This window comes from Meleagris gallopavo, chromosome Z (assembly GCF_000146605.3).
Source record: "Meleagris gallopavo isolate NT-WF06-2002-E0010 breed Aviagen turkey brand Nicholas breeding stock chromosome Z, Turkey_5.1, whole genome shotgun sequence".
In the NCBI taxonomy this organism is placed as follows: Eukaryota; Metazoa; Chordata; class Aves; order Galliformes; family Phasianidae; genus Meleagris; species Meleagris gallopavo.
The window spans coordinates 22,547,527-22,573,076 of NC_015041.2; the positions used below are offsets into that span (position 1 = coordinate 22,547,527).

At 37.8% G+C, this 25,550-nt stretch overlaps 1 protein-coding gene across 8 annotated transcripts; it reads left to right on the plus strand.

Moving 5' to 3' along the window:
• On the plus strand, positions 1–25,497 carry POC5 (POC5 centriolar protein). 8 transcript variants are annotated; one of them, XM_031557264.1, is made up of 13 exons: positions 89–334; positions 1,602–1,700; positions 3,028–3,112; positions 10,942–11,089; positions 14,226–14,419; positions 14,772–14,948; positions 16,004–16,108; positions 17,302–17,481; positions 19,275–19,437; positions 20,936–21,054; positions 21,882–21,995; positions 22,852–23,028; positions 25,080–25,497. In XM_031557264.1, exons 3-13 carry the CDS (start codon positions 3,029–3,031, stop codon positions 25,227–25,229), a joined length of 1,611 nt encoding a protein of 536 aa, XP_031413124.1. In that variant the 5' UTR covers positions 89–334; positions 1,602–1,700; position 3,028; the 3' UTR covers positions 25,230–25,497. The 8 variants fall into 8 exon arrangements, with proteins under 8 accessions (XP_010723856.1, XP_019465981.1, XP_010723860.1 ...); XM_010725554.3 differs by lacking the exons at positions 89–334; positions 1,602–1,700 and adding an exon at positions 1–82; XM_010725555.2 differs by lacking the exon at positions 1,602–1,700.
• Positions 25,498–25,550: the final 53 nt, after the last annotated feature.

A 25,550-nucleotide genomic window follows, 5' to 3' on the forward strand; every position in this document is an offset into this window, starting at 1 on the left:
GCCTATCAGAGAGGCGTTTCTTCTTCCGCCTCGGTAGTTTGAAACCCTTGCGCCCGGCCGCTGCTCCGACCGTTGCCCGCAGGTGAGAGGGGAGACGGGAGGCGGCCGGAGTGGGCCCGGCGGCCTTAGAGGCCCTGTCTGTAGCAGGAAAAAAAGGAGATGCGTTCACGTTTTGATTCCTCCTCCTGACTTTTTCAGCCGTGTGCCTGCCCGGCCGTGCCCTCAGGTTGCTGCTGACGCCCCGCGGCTTGGCCTTAACTTTTTCTGTAGCTGAAGGCCGCAGCGGTCAGTCGGCACTGCAGGCGCCGGGTTTGAGTGGTACCGCTTCATACGTGTAAGTTAAAGGGCCGCTGGAAGTAGACCTCTTCCCTGGGTGAGAGGCTCGTCATCTGAACGTAATATGAAATTATTTGGAAAGCAGCGCTCTAGGTAACAAGCAGGCTCGCAAAGCAGAAGTCTCACATGGCTCAAGTAGTTCGGAATTAATGGCGTGAACAGCCGCGGTGAGACAAATGAGAGAGCTGTAAAGCTGAGGGCTGTGTCTGTAAGTAGCTGTCCTTAGCGCTGCGGTCATACACTTGACGGTTTCGCGTTCACTTAGTGCTGTTAACAGGAGCCTTGCTTTGGTGTGGTCAGAAGTGTCTTGGGAGACGCCTGGGGAAGATGAGAAGCACAGGGTAACCATGGAGGTACTGTTCTCGCTAGTCTCCTCACATTTAGTGATTTGCACCTCAGCAAATCAGTTTACTGATGTCTTAGTATGCCATGATAAATTACTCTCTTACAAACTTGCCCTGTGTTCTCTTAATCAGATCAAGGCAGATAACTTATTTTTAGCGTGAGGTGACAATGGCATGTGCAAACATCAGCTTAAAAGAATTGTATTTATCTTACACTAGTTTTGCCTGTTCTGTACATTAGCAGTTTTCTAGAATTCTAGATTTACTGGTATTTGTGCTGGAATTGCAATAATCAAAATGTCAGGACTGCAGGCAAGAACATCAGATCTATTGATGGTGAAAATAGAAATTTGTGAGGAAAGCTGAAAACTTAAGAAGTGTGCTATTTGTGAGAATGTAAATGATTTTCAAGTTAGTAAAGGCAGTCAGATTAGAATTCTGATGCACGTGGTAGAGGTCTAGTCCAGAGGAATAAAGAAAAGGGATAGACAGAGAAGACACGCTGAGCTTGAGCAGACTGTGAGTCCTATAAGGTGACTTCAGATAGCTAAGCTGCAGTTTTAAGCTCAGAGAGTGGCATGAAATGGAGAGATAGCATTGTTTGTGTGAAAGGAAGCAGATGAGTTGAAGAACCACAAACTCAAGCGTAGTTTCAGTGATACACAGAGAGCTATACATGCTAAACTGAGTGTTAAGAGTTTCAGAAGGCTGGAAGTCAGGACAGTGGTCTTAAATTAATGAACAAACTTTTCCTTCCACTTCATTAGATGTCACTTTACTAGATGTCATTAGAGTCACGTGAAACTCAAGTGGTCTCCTTTTTAGTTATAAGAACTGGCGGTAGGTAGTTTTGTTAAATGGATTGATGAAGAGAGCAGTGTTTGTAATTTGTTATACTCTTCCTATTTCTATGAATACCAGGTAATTAATAGATCCTTTGTCTCACCAACATGCATGTGAACACATTTGAATATCTCTAGGACTTCTGGACTACTTAAGACCGACTACTTGAGCAACTGTGTGAGTTATAAAGCACATGGTTTGATTTACTGAAGAAGAATTTGGGCCTTTGAAAGAACATAAGCAGTAAAGGAAAGAAGGCAGTAAGCAGTGAGATAATAAAGGTTTTTTGAACCTTGGGCAGTAGGAAGTCTCAGCATTTAATGTTGTCTTTATACCATTTTTAAAATATCAGCACAGACGCTAACTTCCCATTCTGCGTTCTGAAAGCCATAAATAGCAGAGGAGTCTTCTGTGATTCATGATAAATCAGTATCTGGGAAAACTCATAGAACTGAACCAATTAACTTCCATCTCTATTCCCAAATAGAGTGCTCTGAGTTTATTCCTTTTTTTTATATGTATTTTGAAATAAGATGATCATTAAGGAGGATATTTCCTGCCAATTTAATAGCAGTACAACTGGCAATTTAAAAATAATGTTTCTGTCAGAAAATTCATCTGTTTAAAAAAACAACTAAGAATATTATAATTGACAATTTTAAAGGCTTGTCTAAAAATGATTTTTAGCTTTCATGCTTGTTGGCTACACTATACCAGTACTTTGTTCATCTGGTTATTTATAGTGGTCTTCTTCCCAGGCTTATTCTCAGCTAACAGCTCTGTTCAAAAGTGTCTCATGGTTACTTTTGATGTTCGTCAGGCAGCTATATCACTCTGCCATTCATTCATTAACAAATTCTTTATGCTGCGTGGTAAGCATTCAAGGCATCATCTCAGTCTAGATTGTGGTATTTCCAGGGGAAAAAAAAAAAATCAGAGCAGAATTTAGGCACTCCTATATACCTCTGTAGGAATTTTGTACTATAGTAAGCTAAATAACTCCAACACTACAACTAAGAAGGAGGAGGGTTTGACATAGGACTGTGCTCATAAATTAAGGTTTCTATAACTCTCTATAATTTTTTTCATCTATAACTGTATTGTAATTGACCATATATTTAATGTAAAATATTTTATGTAACGTGTGAAATATTAGGCATAAAATTTACTCAACCAGTGTGTAGAATAACAAAATTGCTGTATTGTTGCTTTTCAGTCATCCATATTTTGTTTGAGTCTCAAAGTCAGTTGAAGTCTTTTCATGTTTTTGAGTATGGCTTGGATAAAGCAATTAAATGCTTTTCAGTCTATGCTGATAGCAGTGTATGTAACAAGGACACTTTCAGGTTACCCCATTGAATGGGCCACTACCCCCACCTGCTTGAGGTAAATACTACAGCAGTATCTGTGTTTCTGTGAATGAGGTTAGTGAACATGCAGTAAACATCCTGGAAATAAAAAATGAAGCTGAGTTTCTACTGTTTTATTGACTAACTTTGTGCAGGATGTCATCAGATGAGGAGAAAAGCACAAGTCCAGTTTTGCCAAAAGACTCAGTTTGGGGCAGTTCTGTTTCTTCAGATGTTCAGGTAGGAAAGAGGCAACCTCATTTGGTTCACTGTTACAGCATTTTACTTGGCTACGAGTAATTGTGAAGGAATCTAATAAAACTTGTGCCTTTTTTTTGTGTTTTAGAGATATAATAAAATAAATGCTAGGAAATGAAGCAAATTAGACAAAAGTAAAATGTGTGATTAAAATAAAGTTACTTGGATTTCTTTCTGTGCATTTCACAAGAAATTTCAACCTAAATGAAAATTCACATCTAATCTCAGGCTGATGATCAGTGACAGCTATAACATAATAATATAGTTTTCTTGTCTTTCTGGTGCTACTTTTTGTATGTAAAGTTTTATCAAGAGGCAGGAACTAGGATAGAAACCTCTTATTTCTAAGAAATGAAGTGTAGCAGCACGAGGCTTCTTACACGATGGAAGGAAGCGTTTGTTTCCTGCATTAAATATGCTGCAACTACAAAGGAAGGGGGTGTTGCTTTTCTTGGTTTCTTTGCATTTTGAAGGGATGGAAGGATAACTGGATAAAGCATTTGTCCTATTCTGTTGAAAGCAGTAGTTCTTTATCCTTAATATTTCAATAATTGGTTATTATTTTCTGAGTAGATGTTGGCATTGTTTTGCTTTTCTTCCTTTGATAAGATTCTAACCAAAACAGGTTAATTTTTACAATAAGCTTTGCTGGTTGCCGTGTGTAAATACATCGATACTTCTGCTACCAGATAGAAAGGGCACATACATCTTAAGCCCTGCTCAATTTTTTCTTCCTCTTGATTGCCTTTGTCCCTTTTAAAATACTGTATATGAGCAATTCATTTCTGTAGTTCATACAGTTCTCTGTGAATAAGCTTTATTAATCTGGAGACTCTCACACTAATCTGTCACCTGTGTTTCCAGTGCCTTTTGTAATTGAAGAAGAGGATGAAGGCAACAAATTCTGTATGACCAGAATTTTTTTCTATGATTGCCAGGGAGATTCAAAGTCCACCTCATTGGGAATGATAGAGCAGAATAATACTGAGTGGCCACTTTGCTATGGAATACGTGCCTAGTATAGCAGTGATTCACTTTTCACTCTTAATGCAGTGAACTGGATTTGAAAAGGATTTTGGTTTGTAGAAGATGTGATTAGGGCTGTAAATCTCAGTAGCTGCATTACTTCAGTTGGATAACTTGTTTTTAGATGATTCTGTGAATCTTAAGCGCTGTTTTATCTTCAGATACCCGTGTCTCTTTATAAATTTGACCAACAGAATAATACAGGCTATAACTTGGCTCCTGTATCTCAGTACAAATGCAGTATTGCACATAGGGATACATTATAAAAGTAACAGTGCAAATTAGGGCTTACATAACTATAAAGTACATCCTGTGGGGGGAAAAAATTAGTAACTAAAAATGAAAACATTAAGGCCATAGCTAACTAATAGAAATATTGGCAAGGGAGGTACCCTTACCCTTTCAGATAATTTTGCAGGTTAGTTTTTTCTGTCATGCATGAGAGAGTGTAGTTTTGTATGGATTAGATAATTCGAGTTTTAGTAAGTGTTAGAAGTTGAAATACTAAAATCTCCTGCTATAACTTGACTTGTATATTTTCAGTGCTTAAAATGTCTGTAGTAAGGTGGACCCTGGAGTAGTGCTTAAATTGGGTGATATAAACTGAACCACTCTCTTGCACCTGATATGTTGTCATTTGAATTTGATGTGGTAATATAAGTAGTTGGGTTGGCTCTGCCTGGAAACTAACTTCTTAGGGTTAAGAGTTAGCTTTAAGTTGCTATTTCTTCATGTAGTTTCTTTGAAGTAAACAAATGTTACAATTTCCCTGCACAATAACTTGCAGATTTTCAAGTGTAATCAGATGATGGCATTTATCATAAAAAGACAAATTAAGGTTAACTAATTTTATTAACTAAGTTAATTTAACTGAGTTACTTAATGTCTTGGCTCTTTCAGTCTGCTGGAATTTTGTGGTAGGAAGTTTTATACCATTCCATTTTGTTCCTGATTGAATAACTCACCTGAAGGTATTTGTTTTCTTCTTGTGACATCTGATAGAATTTAAACTGCATTTCTTTAGAAAGCTGTAGGTGTTGTCTGGAAATGGCAGAATACATCAGTGTGTGTGACTGGGATATTACAAGATACTGTTTAAGTTTGATGTTAAAATACTTAAATGGACTGAACTTGTGGCAGTGATAAAACAGCTTCAGTTGGAGTAAGTAGCTCTGGAAGTTTTAACAGCAGGAATTAATACCAAGGTTTCCTTTCTCATATCTATACATACCTGCTTTTTTGTACACCTGTGAAGCGTTGCTTGTTTTTGGAATGTCAGCTAACACATTGTGGGATGGCTTATATAAGTGGGACAAGAGCAATTGAGTATAATAGAGAACAATTTGCTTATCTTTTGCTCTTCGCATAACATGCAGTATAAAAGATTGTGCTTTAGAAGTTTAGATAAGTACCTAGTAAAAGAGCATAATATGCATGGCCTAATGCGAATGCGTGTCAGCTTTCTTAATATCGGATGTAACATCTTACAATTAGCATAGTTTTTACACAGTTATTGTCCAATTCTTGTGCACCATAAGAACATATACTGAAAAATCATGCCTTGTAAACTATTTTAAGTCCTGGGTTCGATCTGCGTTTTTTTATTCATGCTGGAAGTTGTAACTTATGTACTTAATTTATCTTTGAGTTAAATGTGGGGAAAAAAAAAAAACACCTTGATAACTTGCTGATTTGCAACTTATTATATATTTTACATGGAATGTGATGCTTCCTTTTCCTTGTCAAAAAGATATGCTATATAGCTTTATATACAGTTATTTAGACCTCTAATTTTGACATAGTAGACTAGAGGATGGGAAGTGGAAATTTAAGGGGAAACTAGAAATTAGCTAAAATGTACAAAACCTGGATTCTTAAAATGTCTGCTAGTTGTCTGGAGCCCACAAGAATGTGAGGGTTGTTCTAAAAGCTTTAAAACATTGTTTCAAGTGGTAGATTCAACAGCATGTTATATGTAATTGGTAACTTCAGATGATCGTTTCCACTCTAAATTTTCACAGCTTATGAAGTGTCAGAGTTTGAAGAGTTAATCATGTATGCCTCTCCTTCCCCCTATGAGGAAGGAGGGGGAAGGAATAGGGTGAAAAGCCCATTTGAGATAAGCTAATTTATTAAAAGGATGTGTGATAATGCAGAATAATTAAGAATAGTAAATCAAAACAAATAATGCAGAATAATTAAGAGTAGTAAATCAAAACAAATAAAAAATAAAACTGGAGGGGAGAGAGAGAGAGAGAGAGAGAAAGATTTCCCCTGGAATTGGAAATCTTGTGGAGGCTCCTGGGAAATTCAGTACATCCCAATGTATCTTCTTCATGGATAGTCAGAACTCATGTGAGACTGCTGGAGAAAACCAGAAAAACAGCTCCACAATGCACCTGTGTCTCTGCACCTAACAGCCCGTCACATGATGTCATGATCTGGAATACTGATGAAACCAAGGCAGTATCCACCCCTTATTCCATATCATTACATCATGCTGACATTGTACAGCACAGATATATACACATACAAATCATAACAACTATAATTAGTATTGCATACATATATACTACCTGCTCTCTCCCAGAGTCAAGTTCCCTTGATGTATACACAGTGTTCCCATTTTCTTGCATTATCCACCTAGTAAATGCAGGTTCCTGTGCAAAAGCAAGCTCGCAAATAGGTATTCCCTTGCCATAAGCTGGGATAACCCACGCTGTTCTCCCTAGTATGTCCTTTACATGTTCTTTGGGGACCTTATCTCTTTCTATGGTATGTACAACGCTAGATTGGGTGGGGCCATCTCGACAGGCAGACCTTCAAGTATTGACTAACCAAGTGGCTTCTGCCAGATGTTTATCCCCATGTTTGAATGTTCCACTACCCATTGCTTTCAGCATGGTTTTCAGCAGTAGATTGTATTGTTTGATTTTTCCCAAAAGCTGGTGCATTACAAGGGATATTGTATGCTCATTCAGTGCATAATCTTTGTCTCAAGTGTTTATGAGGGTAGTTTTAAAATGAGTTCCATTATATGACTCAGTTCTCTCTGGTACGAAAACAGACGGATCTCCTAGAAAGTGTCCAGCAGAGGGCCATGAAGCATCTCCCCTATCAGGAAAGGCTGGGTGAGCTAGGGCTGTTCAGCCTTCAGAAGAGAAGACTCAGAGGGGATCTTATTAATGTTTATAAATATCTTAAGCTTGGGAGTCAAAGGGACATGGCTAACCTCTTTTCAGTTGTCTGTGGGGACAGGACAAGGGGAAACAGCCATAAACTTGAGCATAGGAAGTTCCACACCAATATGCAAAGGAACGTCTTCACGGTGAGGGTGTCAGAGCACTGGAACAGGTTGTGCAGGAAGGTTTTGGATTCTCTTCTCTGGAGGTATTGAAGACCAATATACTCTGGACACGTATCCATGTAGTCTGCTGTAGGGGCCCTGCTTTGCAGGGGGATTGAACTCGAGGATCTCTGGAGGTCCCTTCCAACCCCTACAATTCTGTGATTCTATGATTCTGTCTGGAGTTCTGTGTTGCCATAAGACCTGTTTTTCAAGGCCTAGTGTAGTATTACAGGCAGTGGCATGGGGTATAGAATGTGTTTCAGGCTATCCAGTGGTTACTTCCACCAGGGTAAGCACATCATGCTTGTCATTATTTTGTGATGAAGTGATATAATCAGGCTGCCAAGGCTTACAGTGTTTATACTTCTGCCATCGCCCTTCGTGCCAGAGAAGTTTCGTTTTCTCTTGGCTTCTTTAATTGTAGCACGTTTTACATACATGGATAACTTGTGCAATTGCTTCCATGGTCAAGTCCAACTGTCAATCTCAAGCATATTTATATGTTGCATCTCTTCTCTAAGAACCCAAGGTTTCATGAGCCCACCAACCTAAAAATAATTCATATTTGTGTTGTCAATCCAAGTCTGCCTGAGCCTGGCCCACACAGACCAATACACTCAATTGTCCCTTTCATTCCCCTGGCTGGAGGCAAGGCCATTCTAATTATTGTATCTGTCATTTATTTCCTGTAGGTGAAGATCAGAACACTTACAGCACTTGCAGTGTTTAGTTACAACTGGAGCAGCCATTCTCTTGGAGAAGCCCTCATTCATAGCTTATTTCTTATGTAACTCTTCTTCCTGTGCTTGTAGGGCTGAAGTGGGTTTTATGTCCCACCTCCTCATATCCTCTCCATGATCATACAGGTAAAAATACAGGGTAGTATATAATGTGGAACCAATATTATCCTTCACTTGAGCAAGGGGATGTCTGCCTTTAATAGCAGAGATGCTAGATTGTACAGGTGAGGGAGTGGGGTTCATCACTTTGGGTTAACTGGACTAGTTTTTTCTCAAATCTATCCATTCTTTCAGATTTACTGAGATGGCCAAGACACACGTTCATGCAGGGGCAGTAATGTTTTCTTCAAATTCTTGAGGACTATGAATTCAGTCATATAACATGAGTCTTCCTTCTTCTCTACATAGCATTCCTGCTAGTGCACTGGGATACATTGCCAGTGTGTTTTGTGTGGATTTCCACCACATAACTGGTGAACTCCTGGGTTTGGATCATCAGGATCAAATATGAGGTCTTACAGCAACTCCGCCATGGCTAGCTCCCTTAGATACTGGCTACTTCATTCCATAGTGGTTCATTTACTTGGATAAGGCATCAGATCTTCCTTGCAATTGCCAAGGTTGGATAAGACCTCTAAGATCATCCAGTCCAACTGTCCACCTGTCACCAGTATTTCCCCTAAACCATGTCCCTCAGTACAACATCTAAACATTTCTTGAATGCCTCCAGAGACAGCATCTCTATCACATCCTTGGGCAGCCTGTTAATCCCAATGTATCTTTCTCTTGGAGTGTCAGAACTCACTTGAGACTGCTGGAGAAAACCAGGACACACAGCTCCACAGCGCACTGCATCTCTGTCCTCAGCAGCGTGATGTCATGATACAGAATACTGATAAAACCAGGAGAATGTTTTTTTTAAATCACAATTGTCATAATTGATTTCTCATATTTAAGTTCATTAGAGTATTGAATAGAGTTAGTAAAACAGTATTAAGTGAAGAAAAAAGTATTGCTAGTAGCATGGCTTAATATTTTGCAATTTTTTTTTTTCCCCCAATATAGTGGTACCATTGGAATAGATTTCATGTTTAAGCTATAATGTCAAATATTCAGATTTGAATTCTAAATGCTTTTTCTTCTGAAAATCTATTTAATTAGGAAACTAAAAAAAAAAAAAAAAATCACGTTTATTGGTTTATTTTGGTTCACGTACTGGTTAGACTGGCTTGAAGTTACGTACTGGTTAGACTAGATTATAACTTTTTAACATGCAAATTTTTTATATTAGTTTTGTATACATGTTCCCTATATCTATATAATTTAATAGATGCATAATATAAGGTGAAAATCACACAGAATCACAGAACTGTAGGGGTTGGAAGGGATTTCCAGAGATCGAGTCTAACCCCCCTGCAAAGCAGGGCCCCTACAGCAGGCTGCTCAGGTAGGCGTCCAGGCAAGTCTGTCCAGAGAAGAGAATTCAAAACCTCCCTGCACAACCTGTTCCAGTGCTCTGACACCCTCACTGTGAAGAAGTTCCTTTGCATATTGGTGTGGAACTTCCTATGCTCAAGTTTATGGCTGTTTCCCCTTGTCCTGTCCCCACAGACAACTGAAAAGAGGTTAGCCATGTCCCTTTGACTCCCAAGCTTAAGATATTTATAAACATTAATAAGATCCCCTCTGAGTCTTCTCTTCTGAAGGCTGAACAGCCCCAGCTCACCTCCCTGGATCTGATGGTCACGCTCCTTTTAATGCACCCCAGGATCCCACTGGCCTTCTTGCCCACCAGGGCACACTGCTGGCTTCTGGCCAACTGTTGTCCACCAGGACTGTCAGGATCCTCTCTGCAAGCTCTTTTCCAGCAGATCGCGCCCCAACCTGTACTTGCAGTTATTCCTTCCCAGATGCAAGACTCTACACTTGCTTTTGTTAAACCTCACCTGGTTTCTCTCTGCCTGGCTCCTCGGTCTGTTCAGGTCTTGCTGAATGGCAGCACAGCCTTCTGCTGTGTCAGCCACTCTTCCCAGCTTTGTATCGTCAGCATACTTGCTGAGGATGGACACTATCCCCTCTTCAAGGTCATTGAAGATATTGAACAAGATCAGACCCAGCACTGACCCCTGAGGAACACCAATAGTCACAGGTCTTCAACCTATCTGTATCTACCTTAAAAACAATACCAGATAATGAAGTACCTTCTGCTTTGCAACTTATATGGTAGTAATTGTGATGTTACAGAATGTGAAATGTGATCCTGCACTTTGTCATGGTTATAAAAATACATTTTCTTATTCTTTGCAGTAATAGCAGTGTTAAAAAATAGGTGATTAATAGCTTACATGATCTGAAACTGTTCTGTTTTGATTCCTTGTTTGTTTGTTTGTTTAAGGTTCCTACTATAATTTCCAGTTTTGGCATCTAGCAAAATCTTTCAGTGTAACTATTACACTGTATTTAGTTTTAAACAGTAAACTTCAGAAAAGGAAGCTGGAGGAAATTAATTATAACTATCATTGCTTGCTTCTAAATGATAAGAAAACAGCTCACTCTTCTGCATCAGAAGAAAAATCTTAGTTTCCCCTAGTTAAAAAAAATAAATTATCTAAAATCATTACTATTACTTCTTACATATAGTCAGTTGTTTTTTTTAAATTGTAGCTTTATAATTGTTTGTCAACATTTTGTGACAGGATGAGTATGAAGAACTGCTTCGTTATGTTATAGTGACTCCAGAGTTTGAACTGTGCATCCCAAAGCAGTCAGAACCTTCCTCAGAACTGAGAGGAAGGGGCAGATTTTCAAGTGTAACAGATGACACCATTTACCATACAACTCCAGGTAATATGTGCAAAGCTATGAGTTGATGTTATAAAAGCAGTGTTATGACTTAAGTTTTCAAATAGTTCCTGCTTGAAAAGAACGTAAAGCTAATGTATACTGTATTTATATTTTGCACAAGAAACTTAGGGAGGTATTATATTCACTGAAGGGTTTTGTTTGACGTGGCTTTAAGGTCACAGTATTGATTTAGTGACGGTTCTCAGTGTTCAATAGTGTAAAGGTTAAAATAAACATTTTTGTTTATTTTTGTTTTACACCATAGTTGGTACAACAGTGCAGAAGAAGGTGCCTTTACTTCATAGAAGCTCCTCAGTTCACAACTGGTTTTACTCATAACTGTACTGCGATGATAGATAAATGTTTAAAGTAAGATTATTTTGAAGTGTTAGCTGAACAGAGCTTTGAAGAATTACTATTTGTGTTACTACATGAGCATCATTTTAGTTCAGTTTTCAGTTTTTGAGTTTTATTTTATTACTTGGTATTCAGCTCTGTATAAACTTACTGTCTTGTGGTGCACTGATATTGTGTGATGCAATGTGCGCTGGTATTTCTGGTTTTGTATTGGTTGCTTTTGTCAATCATATTTAGCTTGAGGAAGTTTTGTTAATTTAACTTCAAAAGAAATACTAAATAATTGTGTTTGTGTCATTTCTTCGCTAACTTCTTAGCTTACAGAATTGGGAAGAACTTACTTTGATTTCTGTTGTTGTTTAAGTATGCCATTTCACCATGAAAGTATTTTCCTGCATTTTTGCATACTCCCTTTTTGTCTCCTTGAGGACAAGATTTTCTCTTCTAGTTAGAGGAACATGTAAAATGGTAGATCATTTTACAAATAAAGGCTAATTAGCCTTGAAACGTAGTGCTGATCATCTTCATTGGACAGCACCAATCTCAGCAGAGTAGATGATACAACATAAGAAATGACCTCCAGAGGGACCTGGACAAACTAGAGAAATGGGCCCAATTGAGCCTCATGAGTTTCGGCAAGGCCAAGTGCAAAGTGTTACTTTTTGGTTAGAGCAGTCCCAAGTCTGTGTAGAGATTGGAAAAAGAACTCACTGAGAGCTGCCCTGCTGAGAAAGACTTGGAGGTTCTGCTGGATGAAAAACTTAATATGAGCTAGCAGTGCGCTCTTGCTGCCCAGAAGGCCTACCATATCCTGGTCTGTATCAAAAGAGAAGTGGGTGGCCAGCAGGGAGAAGGAGGGAGTTGTCCCCCTCTGCTCCATGCTCATGAGGCCCCATCTGGAGTATTGCGTCCAGTACTGGGGTTCCCAGCACAAGAAAGACGTGGAGCTGTTCAAGTAGATCCAGTGGAAAACCGCAAAGATGACCAAAAGTCTGGATCACTTCTCTTTTAAAGAAAGGCTTAGGCAGCTGGATTTTCTCAGCCTGGAGAAGAGGAGGCTGCAGGGAGACCTCACTGTGGCCTTGCAGTACTTGGAGGGAGCTTGTAAACAGAAGGGAAAACAATCTTCTACACAGTCTGTTAGTGATAGGACAAGGGGGGAATGGCTTAAAACTGAAAGAGGAGAGGTGTAGATTACATGTTAGGGGAAATTTTTCACTCAGAGGATAGTGAGGTGCCTGAAACAAACTGTTCAGTGAAGCTGTGGGTGGCTTGTTCCTGGATATTTTTAAGGCCAGGTAGGATGGGTTCATGGGCAACCTGATCTAGAACCTGATCTAGTGGTTCGCAACCCTGCCCATGGAAAGGAGTTGGTACTACATAATTTTTAAGTCCCTTCCAACCCAAGCCATTCTATGATTCGATGATAAATGTTTTTTATGTATAATGTATGCAAATATCCTTGGCCATTCTGATCAGAACTAAGTAATTCTGCTAACAGGAATTTATCAGTGCAGCAAACTACAAAACAGACACAGAAAGATGCTTGTACTTTGAGAATAGAAAGAACCATAAATGAAATGAGATGAAATAAAATGAATAAAATGAAATACATCTTCCATAGTTGTGTGTGAATTTAAGGCAGTCCAATTAAACTGTCAATTGACATTTATTTAACTCATGTTAGTACAATATAGCAAATAGTCATCTAGAAGTGGGTTCTTAGAGTAAGAAATGTGATGAAGGTGAGGATGGCAGTATTGGTTATTCTGTGTCCTTATTCCACAGTGAGTCTGTGCCAGCACCTCACCTTCCAGTATAAATATTTTCCGGGAGAAATATTGTCAGTTTTAGAATGCTTGTGGATAATCTTGATCATTAAAGATATTCTACCTATAACTTCTTTTTCTGCAGAATTAGCATGCTTGTTTCTCAGAATATATTCAACTGCCATAGGAAATACAGAAGCTATGATTCTGGAGCTCAGGGGAAGCGTGAAAACAGTGGTCTGGAGAGAGAAAATATTTTGCCTAATGGGATATCTGTGAAGCCTGTTAACTTCATCCAATGTAGTTGTATCCTGTAAGGGAATTATGTGAAAACTGCACAAGAAGTGAGATCAATAGAAGCTGTTGATATTGTTCTTTAACAGTCAACTGTAGGAAAAAAAATCCTCTACAGAAGGATTTACACTTGCAACTCCTAGAATGAGAACAGTCAGTTTACAGTCTAAAAACTGTGACACAAAATATTTTGACTGGGAAGATAAAACATCCTCAACCATTATATTAGGTCAAAGTACAAAGACTGTAGTCTGGTAGATTCAGCTAAAGGTAAATATTAAGCTATCTACAGTTTCCAAATGTAATTTGTGCTACCAGGATTTATGTACTCTCTGTCATGATACTGGGCATCCCCAAGTCACTGGGGAGGAATTAGAGCCAACTCAGGCTCTTCATAGTTTTTGTCTTTGGCAACACTATCCTCATTCATCTTCACTTGTTTTAGTCATCCTCTTTCATATGAAAAGACTTTCAAAGATTATGCTTAAGTGAACAGTAGTTTTGATTTTTATTACTGTTACAGTGTGATTGTTGGCTTGAATATATCTGTATCTTGGAGACATGTATTTGAATTAGGTCCAATTTGGCATACATGGCTTTTGACAGTCATTTTATTTATTTATTTTTCCTTTTTTGCCTAGCTTCTGACTTAATTCAGAATGCAGACCAGTTACTGTTTACAAAGTATTAATCTTTCTTTTCTGTGTCATTTTTAGATTTATTGTCAGTGAAGGAGTGTACTGAGATCAATATGGAACAACTTTGCCCTGTTTCAGAAGAGACTTCTTCACAAGAGTCCACACACATTCCAAGAGAAATTGGTGAAACCACAGTAACTGAATTAACTGTACCTGATGAAAAAGTTACTCAAATAGAAAATATACTTGACCTCTGGAGTGGAAGTCTTAAGGTATTTATTTGGTATGCAATCCTTAAAAATAAAATACAAATGTCAGTATGTTGTTGTAGATTAAGTGGGAGTGTGGGGAAATTTGTATAGTGATTACATTCCAAAATGATGGTTTTCTTTTTGTTTCTGTTGCATATTGCATGTAAGTACGAGACAAAAACTCCAGAATAACTTTCTGTGTCATGGATGTTTAGTTAATTCACTGTGTGGTACTGTATGTACATGCATACAGCCTGGAGACTTCCCTTCAAATACTGATCTGTCCTTAATTGCAGTATTTTAAGATTAAAAGATTTGGGAGGAGGGGAAATAATTTTACGAATTTCACTTCTGTCATCCTTTTACTTTTTAGACAAATGTTCTGAGTGAATTGAGAAAATGGAAATTAAGTTTTATCGAACATCACAAGCATCAAATGAGACAAGAAAAAGAGAAACATGCTGAACATGTGAAACAATTGAATAATGAGATAGAAAACCTGAAAGAGTTGCTGCGTACTTACGAGATCTCTATTGGCAGAAAAGATGAGGTAGTATTTCAATTTCAAAGTTCAATTGTTCTTTCTTAAAAAAAAAAAAAATTATACTGTCTATTTGAACAACCAAATACTTGCTACAAATAAGTAAATATCTTTTAGACTGTATTGTGAAGAAATAATACGTTAAGACTGTATGGTGGAAAAATGACTCGTTGCTAGTAAGCTTCTAACAATGGAAATCTAATATGAAGTATGTATATATTTTACACTGCTTGCTTTTAAATCTTCTATCTAATCTTATTCTTCATTTGTTTTGTGAAAATCACACAAGAGTCTCTTAGCTCTTATCTACAGAAAACCATTCATTTTTCTATGGATTGGTTTTACTGCATTTTAACTAGACAGCAGTCTTCAAAATGTTTAGAGTTAGTTTTGAGTTTCTTAGAACTGTACATTTATGGTTTTCTAGCTGTGCTGTTTTTCTATGAACAACTTCAAAATTAACTAGAACTGTGGGAATGTACATAAAATTGTGGTAGACCTGCAACCGCATAAAATAAGAGGATTCAATTACATTAACCTAATTTTTAAATTTTTTAGTTGAGAAGACTTCATGAAATTTGGACTTTTAATTTGTATGTACAATTAAAAAGACTGGTCTGTATTCTAGAAAATCTGCTGATGGACTTAGAATCTGAAGGAAGGACGATCTTTTTACAAAAATTAAATGCATTTCTTAATTGATGACAAATTATGCATATTTTCTACTAATTTTAGATAAATTTTCTATTTATAAGTGAAACAACACAGTTTTTCTGAAACTACAAAAAGTTAGAGCTTGCCATATTTAAGTAATTTACATTTATTAAAATAGATAGTATTATGAGGAAATTATTTGTAAAATCTAGACAAGAGTCAGTGAATTAATGTTACTCCTGATTTGAATTATGATTGTTTTTCCCTGCTTAATTGGATTAAAAGGAAGATTTAGTAAAAAGCTGCTGCTAAAAGTAAATGCTCTAAGTGAAAATCAGTCTGAAACTACATTCCATTTGAGATTACAAAGATCATAGCTCTTGATGTAACGTTAATAAATGTTTTTGCAGGTTATTACTAACATGACAGAAGCATTAGAGAGGAAGAAAGAGAAAATAGAGCTAATGAGAAGGTTTACACTGTGGCGGATTCAGCAAATTAAAGCTAAACAAGAGGTATGTGTGCAAAATAAAAATGTGATGAAAATGAAAGCTGTGAACTCTAGAGTCAGAATTGGTGCAGCTCTTGTTACAGTTGGAAAAAATGGCAGTGTTTCTGTTTTGATGTGCTAGACTATGTCAAATAACAGTTTGAAAGCACCAATCTCCCCAGAAATGCTGCTGTCTGAATACTCTCTGGGATCATGAAAAAAATGAAACTACTTGTTTAGAATATTGGTTTGCTCCTACTGTGATCGTCTTGTAGTGAATTGCTGAAGTTTACAGTATATATATTCTGAAGTAGGTGACAAGGGAATGTCTATTAATTTTAAATAAATTACGTTTGAACAATTAAATTACTAAATATCACATCTTACATTTTTTGGGACCGAGTCTCACAATTAAAACTTCAGCTGCCAAAACATGCATTAGCTAAGAGCTAGATACTTAAAAAATGTGGAGCACTATGTCAGGTGCTGTAAAGAGCCTGCTAAATGAAACGTAACAGAAAAGGGGTATCCTGAATCAAGGCTGCAAAACTTTCACAGTCCAAAGTAGATTCATGTTTATTTGACAGTGCCCTAAACTCTGCTGTTTCACAGAAAGGGATAGCCTTTTCTCTTTTCTCTTATGTGGAAATTTACTAATAATTTGGAGCTGCTTTGGGGAAATTACTCAACTTTTTCTATTTCTTCTGATTAATTTCTGAAAAAAGCAATGCTAAAGTATGCTGTCTAGTGAATATTTTGAAACAGAATAGAATTATTCATTATTGGAGTGGAATTATAGCATTTTGTTTAAAAAAAAAAAACTAGTTAAAGCATCCTGGACTCTAAAAATGTGTGTGTTTTTTTTAAGGATGATGATTTATGCTATTATCAGCTATCCTTGTGACTGTAGACTTACACCATATATTCGAGGCTTTTGTTTACTAGTCATTAAGCTATGAATAAAAACACTGCTTTGTGTAATCTAGGTGCTCTACAACGTGTTTTCTGTTACTGAGTAAAGTTCCTTAATGCATGTGCAGGCAGAATAATTGAGCTACTGATATGGTGTTTCACAGTGAAGCAGCACATAAACACAAAACTCAGTTTAGACATTCCCACTGTGGTCTGTGTAATATGTGGCTATGCAGTCTTCGGTAATGACTTCAGTTTTTAGCTAACTTGCACTTGCCTATAATGTGGTTTCATTTGTTTCCCAAGGAATATGCAAACAGAATAGCAGATAAACAGTTCCAGACAGCTTTGAAGAAGAAGGTATGGACAGCATGGCACTCTCTTAGTGAAGAAAGATGGAAAGAAAAAGTAGCTAAAGCCTGTCAGTTAAGGGCAGAAGATATCTGTGTTCAGCTTACCAATGATTATGAAGCCAAAATTGCAGAGGTATAGTAAAGTTTCTTTTTTCCATTCCTTCACTCCTTCTCTCAATACATCAATTTCCCCAAAGCATATCTTTCTCAGCAAGCTTGAAAAACATGAAGACTTTCCAAGAGAACAGAGCTCTAAAGTACAGGAAAAGATGTGAGATCTAGGATTTCTCCTGCAGATGGTTGCTTTCTGATGTAAAATGTTGCTGATCTGCATATGCAGGTGAAGTAAATATGTATTTTCACATCACTAGGAATTGTATCTGATTCCTACACACTGTTAATATTTGCTACTTATTTTAAGGTCTCACTGAAGAAGAAGGACATAGTAGAAATAAAAGTCTATTATGATAAATGACCATAAGGAGTACAATATATTTTTCTATAAGAGCTACTATGTTAGAGGCTGAATACAAGTTTATTTTTGTCTTCAACCTGTCAACTACACTTGTTGAAAAATATTCAATGTTTATTGTGAAGATAGGTTAGTAATGTCTGGTGTCCCCCTGAGATTTGTCTTTGAACCAGTACTGTTCAACATCTTTATCAATGGTCTGGACAGAGGGACTGAATGCACTGTCAGCAACTTTGCAGGTGATGCTGAGCTAAGTGGTACAGTTGATACAACAGAAGGAAGGGTTGGCATTCAAAGGGACAGGCTTGAGAATTGGGCCCGCATGACAGAATTACAGAATGGTAGGGATTGAAAGGGACTTCTGGAGATCATCATGTCTAACTGCCTGCTAGAACAGGTTTCCTACAGTAGGTCATAGAGAAAAATTTCAAGATGGGTCTTGAGTATTTCCAGAGAAGAAGACTCCACAACCTTTCTGGGCAGACTGTTCCAGTGCTCTGGACTCTAATGAGCTTAATTGGATTCAATAAGCTGAAGCACAAGATATTGCAGTTACATTGTGGCAATCCCAGGCACCTGTATAGGCTGGAAGAAGAACTCATTGAGATCTGCCCTGCTGAGAAGGACCTGGGGATTCTGCTGGATGAAAAGCTTTACATGAGCTAGCAGTGCGCTCTTGCTGCCCGGAAGGCCAACCATATCCAGGTCTGCATCAAAAGAGGGGTGGCCAGCAAGGAGAAGGAGGGAGTTGTCCCTCTCTGCTCCACGGCCCCATCTGGAGTATTGCATCCAGTACTGGGGTTCCTAGCGTAAGAAGGAGGTGGAGCTGTTGGAGCAGGTCCAGAGGAGAGCTGCCATGGTGATCTGAGGACTGGAGCACTTCTTATAAAGAATCGCTGAGGGAGCTGAGCTTGTTTAGCTTGGAGAAGAGAAAGTTCCAGGGAGACCTTATTGGGGCCTTCCAGTAGCTAAAGGGAGCTTTTAAACAACAGGAGACCAACTTTTTTCACTGTCTGATAGTATAGGACAAGGGAAAATGGTTTTAAAGTAAAAGAGGGAAGATTTAGATTAGATATTAGGGGGAAGTTGTTGTTTTGTTGTTTTTTTTTAACACAGAGGTTGGTGAGGTACCTAGAGCAAACTGTTCTGGGGGAGCGGTGGATGCCCCATATGCTTGGAGATTTTCAAAGTCAGGTAGGATGGGTTCATGGACAGCCTATCCTAGTGGGTGACAACCCCTGCCCTCTAGTTTGCTACGGATAGAATCACAGAAGAGTTTAAGGATCATCTAGTTCCAACCCAAGTCCTTCTATGATTCTATCCTTAGCAAACTAGAGATTTTGAAATGAAAATGCATTTTGTAAACACATTAAGTGACTTTTAAAGCTAATTGAACATGTTCGTGGTTTGCATCCAGAAGTACAAGGCAGCTGTTTCCGTACTCTCTTTTGTAGCTAACTGCTACTTTGGAACAAACCAAAGCTGAGATTCTGCGTCTGCATAGTGAAAGAGAGCAGTATGAAGACACTATGAAGAAAGCATTTATGCGTGGTGTTTGCGCTTTGAATCTGGAAGCAATGACTATGTTTCAAGGCAAGGACAATAGGACAGATCCCGGTCAGTATAAGAGCAGATTTAATTTGGGAGTTTGTAGTTTTTGTTGTTCCTATTGTCTTCTGTTGTTTTTAAAAAGGATTCTCCTTTTTTTCTTCCTTTTTTCTTTTTTAATATGAAGACTTTATCAAATATATATTCCTTTAAAAAGATGGATTGAATATGTAAAAAAAAATAAAAAAATGTTCTGATGCTGAAGAACGTACTGCTAAGTAATAAATAAAATGAATGATTTCTCAGAGATAGTGAATTCATGAATAAAATGTTTACCTTTCAGTGTGTTATAAACACGAAACTGGTCTCTCAAGTTTCATCTTACATTCGCATGTTTATTGTTTTCAAAAAAACATGCAACAGTGTGTCTCACAGATAGTGATGGGTAACTCAATTATGTGTTTTGTAATCTGTGGACCTTTAAACTTCTGTGTCTGCAATACGTATCTACAAGCACTGCAGTGCCACCTATTGTCACTGCAAGTAAAAGCAGAATTTGGTCCCTTAAAAGAATTACAGGTAGTTATTAATAGTGTGCAAATATCACAATTTGACATGGTCTAGTATATGGAGACAGTGTAGATGGTCAGCAGTCTGTGGCTGATTTACTGATGGGTGATTTTGCATATCATGGTTTTTTTTAGCTTAAATCCACAAGCTAATTCTGTTATAATGGAAATACCACTGCTTAAGTAGTGTAGATCAGATATATATGCCATTGATCCTTTCTGTGCCTAAGCTTAATGTGTGTGTGTGTGTGTGTGTGTGTATGTATGTATATGTTTGTACAAAATGTGTATTCTGGCATATTTTCGTTCTTGAAAACCTTGAATATTGTACCAATTGAACTATGTTAATTATTATATTTTTCCTGCTCACTTTAAGAGAACAGCCACAAAAACAACAGCAACAAAAAAAACAGTTGCTATACAATATACTCTAATCCCTGAAATGAGCTTCTCCTGGGGCTCCTGTTGGATTATTTGCTTTAGAAATGGAAGAGTAAACAAGAATATTTCTCTCTGTTTCCCTTAAAGAAACGTATATTCTAAAAGTAAAGGCTGAAACGACTTGAAAAGGTTCCATGCTTAGGTCTGCAGATCACATGTCCCCAGGGTGTCTGCACTGAGGCAAAAGAATGGTGCTGTGTTCTGTACAGTCTTTCAGTCTGCCTCATTGCTGTCTTTCTGAAGTAATTTGTGGCCTCTATTGTAAGGGCAGTTCTTACACAGTTGGGTTAGTATTTGCAAGCAGTATTCAGAAGCTCTGTGCTTTGCACTGAAATTCGACAAGCAGAGCAAAACAGAGAAACAAGCCACCTGAAATTTCTGTTCCCAGAATTTCTGAAAAGGAGGGTCAAGTAAGAAGTAGAATAGACCGATCTTTTTTAATTAGTTTATACAGAAATACCAAAGGAATAGTAAAACTTTCACTGTAGCATATTTTGTATCCCCTAGCGTTTGTTAGATTATGTGCTGATCTCATTACTCCGTGTTTCTTAAAATAGATTCAGGAAGTAGGAGAGAAGATAATGGTGCCATTATAGCAGGAAGGCTACCTCATTCACAGTACAGTCCCCCTTCACCACCCCCTGCACCAGCAACTACTCTTCACACAGAAGACCTGGTAAGTCAGTGCTGTATTCACTAGCAGTGAAAATAAACTTCCCACCATGGGGCTTTTTAAAGATAAATATGATAGTCCATGAATTGAAGGAATTTGAACTTAGTCCAAGTATAAAAAGAGACCTACAAGTATGTTCAGAGTGTTTGCTGTAAATGAAGTGCATTAGTCACAGTTGCTAAGACTTGCCATACTTTCAATTAGATCTGTTTTTTATTTTAGTGAAGATGTGTTAAGCTAATGAGAAGAAAGTCACTGTAACAAGCAGAATTTGCTTTCCAAGATTTTTACTGAAAAAAGAAGTTGTTAGAGTGGCTTGCCAAAAAAATGAACTGAGCTTACTATTATCTGGGAGAAAAAAATGGAAGTTAGCTTGACATTAAATTTCTTTTTAAAAAAGGCAATATGTATAGTCACTGAGGAAAAACTTATCTTATTGTCCTGTCATGTCAGCTTATCCAGATTATTATCCAGTAGCCTGGAAGTTCTAGACTTGTCCTGGAGTTATGCTGAAGATGCTGCTGTAAAACAATTCCACGCTAGAATGGGGAGAAGACATGCTTGCCTCTTTTCCCAGTTTTCCATTGTAACAGTACCAAATGTTAGTCACTTAATTTGCATGAATTTTTAGACAAGTATTTTTTTTAGAAAGAATTTTTAAATTAGCCAAAAAAAAAACCCAAAACATTAAAAATAGTACTAATACATCTGCAAAAAAAGCTTGAATTTAGAAAGGTAATTGGAATAGTCAATAGGTTGTCTATCTAAAGAGCAAAACTGTATTTTTGGGAACATTATACTCATTCTTTAAACTCTTATTCAATTAACAGTTTTCTACTCACCTGGGTCATGCAAGCACTTCTCAGACAAGGCTAGATTCTGATTCTCCAGTAATCATCCCTGGCACAGCTGCAGGATCTGGGCTGGCATCAACTCAAAAATTGGTAACATGCTCCGACTGACTTTTTTTTGATTTTTAAGACAGTTATAACAAATTTTTAGTTTCCACTTTTTTCATAGCGGCTCAAATGTGTAGTTGAGAAAACTGTCATAGAGTTCAGTTACATGTGTGAAGACACTGTCTTGTGAATGCTTGTTAATGTGATGGAAAAGCCTTCTTAGGATAAGCTTTAACTCATTTTTGGAGCGACAAAATAAAGAGTAAGAAAAGTGCATGTGTATTTAGGTGTAATACAACAGGAACAATTGGTGTTTCAGATGGTACCATTTTTTTCTGAAAAAAAAAATCTGCTTTTGCCTCCTGCTATTTAATATGTCTCTCTCATTCTCTTTTCTGCATTTGTTACTGAATGGTACTTTTTTTTTTTTTACATTTCCTCAAGAATCCTCTGCATTGCTGTCCTTTCCTTTTCCCATCCGATGCAATTTGCTGCTAGCAATCAGAAAGATGCAACTTTCTATCACATAGAAGTGTTTTTGTATCTGCTGTGTCACTGCTAGAAAGACTTATCAGGATGATGGAAGTGCCTGCAGCTATCACTAGAGTATGCTGCCAGTGAGCAAAGCTAAACTACCCGTGCAGATTGATTTTTGTCAAATTAGCCTTACTCCCCTCAGGACAGTAGTCACTTGCACTAAAAAACATCTCTGTGGAAAAAGACAGAATTAACTAGCTTACAACTAGGTGGAGCAACTTCCATCCCATATGTAACATAAGTGTATTACATGCAGTTTCCTATGTTATCCTAGGCAAGCAGCTAATAAACATAAGCAGAATATTAAAACATTGTAAATGTGATACTTAGAAATTTTGCTAACTAATATCTAATTTATTTGTAGCCCATGGCAAAAGTAATAACATCGGCTCAACCGAAAGCAGGGAGAACAATCACTGCTCGAATCACAGGCAGATCTGATATGGGACAAAAACACAGAATTTGTGGTAGTTTAGCAGTGATGGGAGTTGCTCCGCCCATGAGTTCGGTCATTGTTGAAAAACATCATCCAGTCACTCAGGTAAGTCAGAATTATGCTTGTAATAGTATTGTTAATATTATATTGTATAAATAAAAATGACCAGCAGGAAGAGATAGATAATTAGACTTGAGTCCTTTCAAAATAATATGCAGTACTGTTTTTGGGCTGGGTAGAATGACAGAGTAAGGTCAAGTGGCAGCGTTTACTTCTTTTATCATATTTTGTTCATAGGCACAATAATCTCTTTCTTGGCCAACTCTTCAGTGAGTCTTCCTGTCCATAGCTGGTCATCTGGTCCAACAGCGTTAGGTGCTATCATCACTCTGCTGCCATTTAAAGACAAGCTTTGCAGTGGAGCAATTGTTTCAAACATGGTAGAGATACGGGTTTTACTGGCAAGCTGAGAATAGCAAATTATTGGAGAAAAAAGCAGAATCTTTGTCAAAAGGCAACGAAGTTCATCTGGCCTGCTTCTTGTCGTATCCTTTTATTTCCCCCACTTATCTGAAGAAATACTGAGACAAGTGCATTAATAGGGCATGAAAGCAATATAAAAGATGACTGTAAACAGTAGCCCAAATCACTCAGTCTGTCACTATGCATTTAGACCAATCTGAGCAAAAAAGGGTTTTAACTTTTTAAGAATTCAGAGTCTGAGACAAGCGTCACTACTGTACCAAAGCCTGCCTTTTAAAAATGCAGTCACAAAGTTGCAGAATGGTTGAGATTAGAAGGTGCCCCTGAAAGACACCTGGTCCAACCTTGCTCAATCAGGGACACCTGGAGCAGATTCCCAGGCCTCTGTCATGGTGGCTTTTCAAGATCTCCAAAGAGGAGAGTCTGCAGGTTCTGAGAGCAGCTGGTGCCAGTGCTCTATCACTGATACAGCATAGAAGGGCTGCCTAATGCTCAGATGGAGCCTCTTCTATCACTTTGTGCCCATTGCCTCTTGTCCTGGCACTGGGCACCGTGAAAAGAGCCTGGTTCTGTCTTCTCTGCACCCCTACCTTAGATATCTATGAACATTGATGAGATTCCCCCCTCACCCTCCTTTTCTCCAGGCTGAACAGCCTCAGCTTTCTCAACCTTTCTTCATAGGATTGCTGAGGCATACCCTCAGTATTTGTGGGTGCAGCCTACCAGGGCCTGTAGAATTTGTCCAGTTTGCTCAGGTATTCCCTTACCTGATCCTCTCCTACCAAAGGTGCATTTTCCTTGCTTCAGCCATTCATCCTGGCCTCTGAGATCTAGGATTCTTAAATGCCAGACTTGCTACTAAAGAAGACAATCGTATCTTGCCTTTTCACTGCCCCAGATCACCAGGTCTCTTGTTTCCTTCATGAGAGACTCACGTTTTCCCTAATCTTCCTTTTGTCATTGAGAGAAGCCCTTCTTGTTGCCTTTCTTGTCCGTGGACAGATTAATTCCATCTCTGCTTTAGCTTTCCTAGCTTGATCTCTGGCTGCTCAGACAATGTCTCTGTATTCCTAGACATCCCCAGAAATAAATCCCTTATACTCTTCCTTGCAAATAAAAGTCTAAGTGCACATCAAGCAGACTCAAGTATTTCTCTTGTTGTAGTCTGACAGAGACCCTACCTTGATTAAGAGAAGAACGATTTTTGCATATATATACTATATATATTTATTATATATTGCAGTAGAAGTCTAGCTTGAGACTTGATGGGAGAAATTTATTTCTTAAGTAAATGCAAGCTTCTTCCTTTCAGAAACCAATTCAACTTTCTGATAGCAAATGCTGTACTTAAAAGGTATGTTGCGTGATTACATTAGAACTGCAGAGGAATATTCTGAATAACCTTTAAAAGCAAAAACTTTTGAAATTGGATCATGTAGATCAAGATGATCAAGTTCAGGGCTTATGGTTAACTGGAAGCTTAGTACTTTATGTTCTAAGTATGTTATATAAGGAAGTGGAAAAAAAAAAAATAGTTACCCCATTTTATTTTATGTGTAGTCAGTTTGTATTAGGAATCTTTCTCTTTCAGCTACAGTTCACTTACAGTTACTTGAATGGAGTTGGGTTGTTTTACATTCTTTAAAGATTTGTGGTGTCTGATTACTTTTCAGCAAACCATATCTCAAGCCACTGCTGCTAAATATCCTCGAACTGTGTTCCTTACTTCCGGTTCTACAACTGTGAGACCTGCAGGACAAGTTGGGCGAATGCTTCAGAGCCAAACTCATACCAGCGTTCAGTCAATAAAAGTTGTTGACTGAGTAAATATCTTTCACTGGTGGAGGTTTTTATCAAGATATGTAATTTAAACCTCTTCCCAGTCTTTTCAAAGCTTGACGTAGCAAGACCTAAAGTGTGTATCATGTTTTCAGCCCTTTTAACAAAAAAAGTGTTTGCGGAAAGCATCTGGAGGGGAAAATGACCTTGAAATGTTATTCTACCTCCTATTTGAAAACTTGATTATTAAGATAAACACTTTATTTAAATAAAGAATCTTTTGCACATTTTCAAATAAAGGATAAAATATGATATTTGTCCAAAGTGTTTGTTTACTTCCAGTATAAATTTTAGTGCATCTATTT

Excerpts from the sequence above, each read along its gene's own strand:
- POC5 (XM_010725554.3), top strand. The coding sequence starts at position 3,029 with ATGTCATCAGATGAGGAGAAAAGCACAAGTCCAGTTTTGCCAAAAGAC. Across the intron at positions 11,090-14,225 it reads CATTTACCATACAACTCCAG|ATTTATTGTCAGTGAAGGAG; the intron begins GTAATATGTGCA and ends TGTCATTTTTAG. Across the intron at positions 21,055-21,881 it reads CTCTTCACACAGAAGACCTG|TTTTCTACTCACCTGGGTCA; the intron begins GTAAGTCAGTGC and ends TTCAATTAACAG.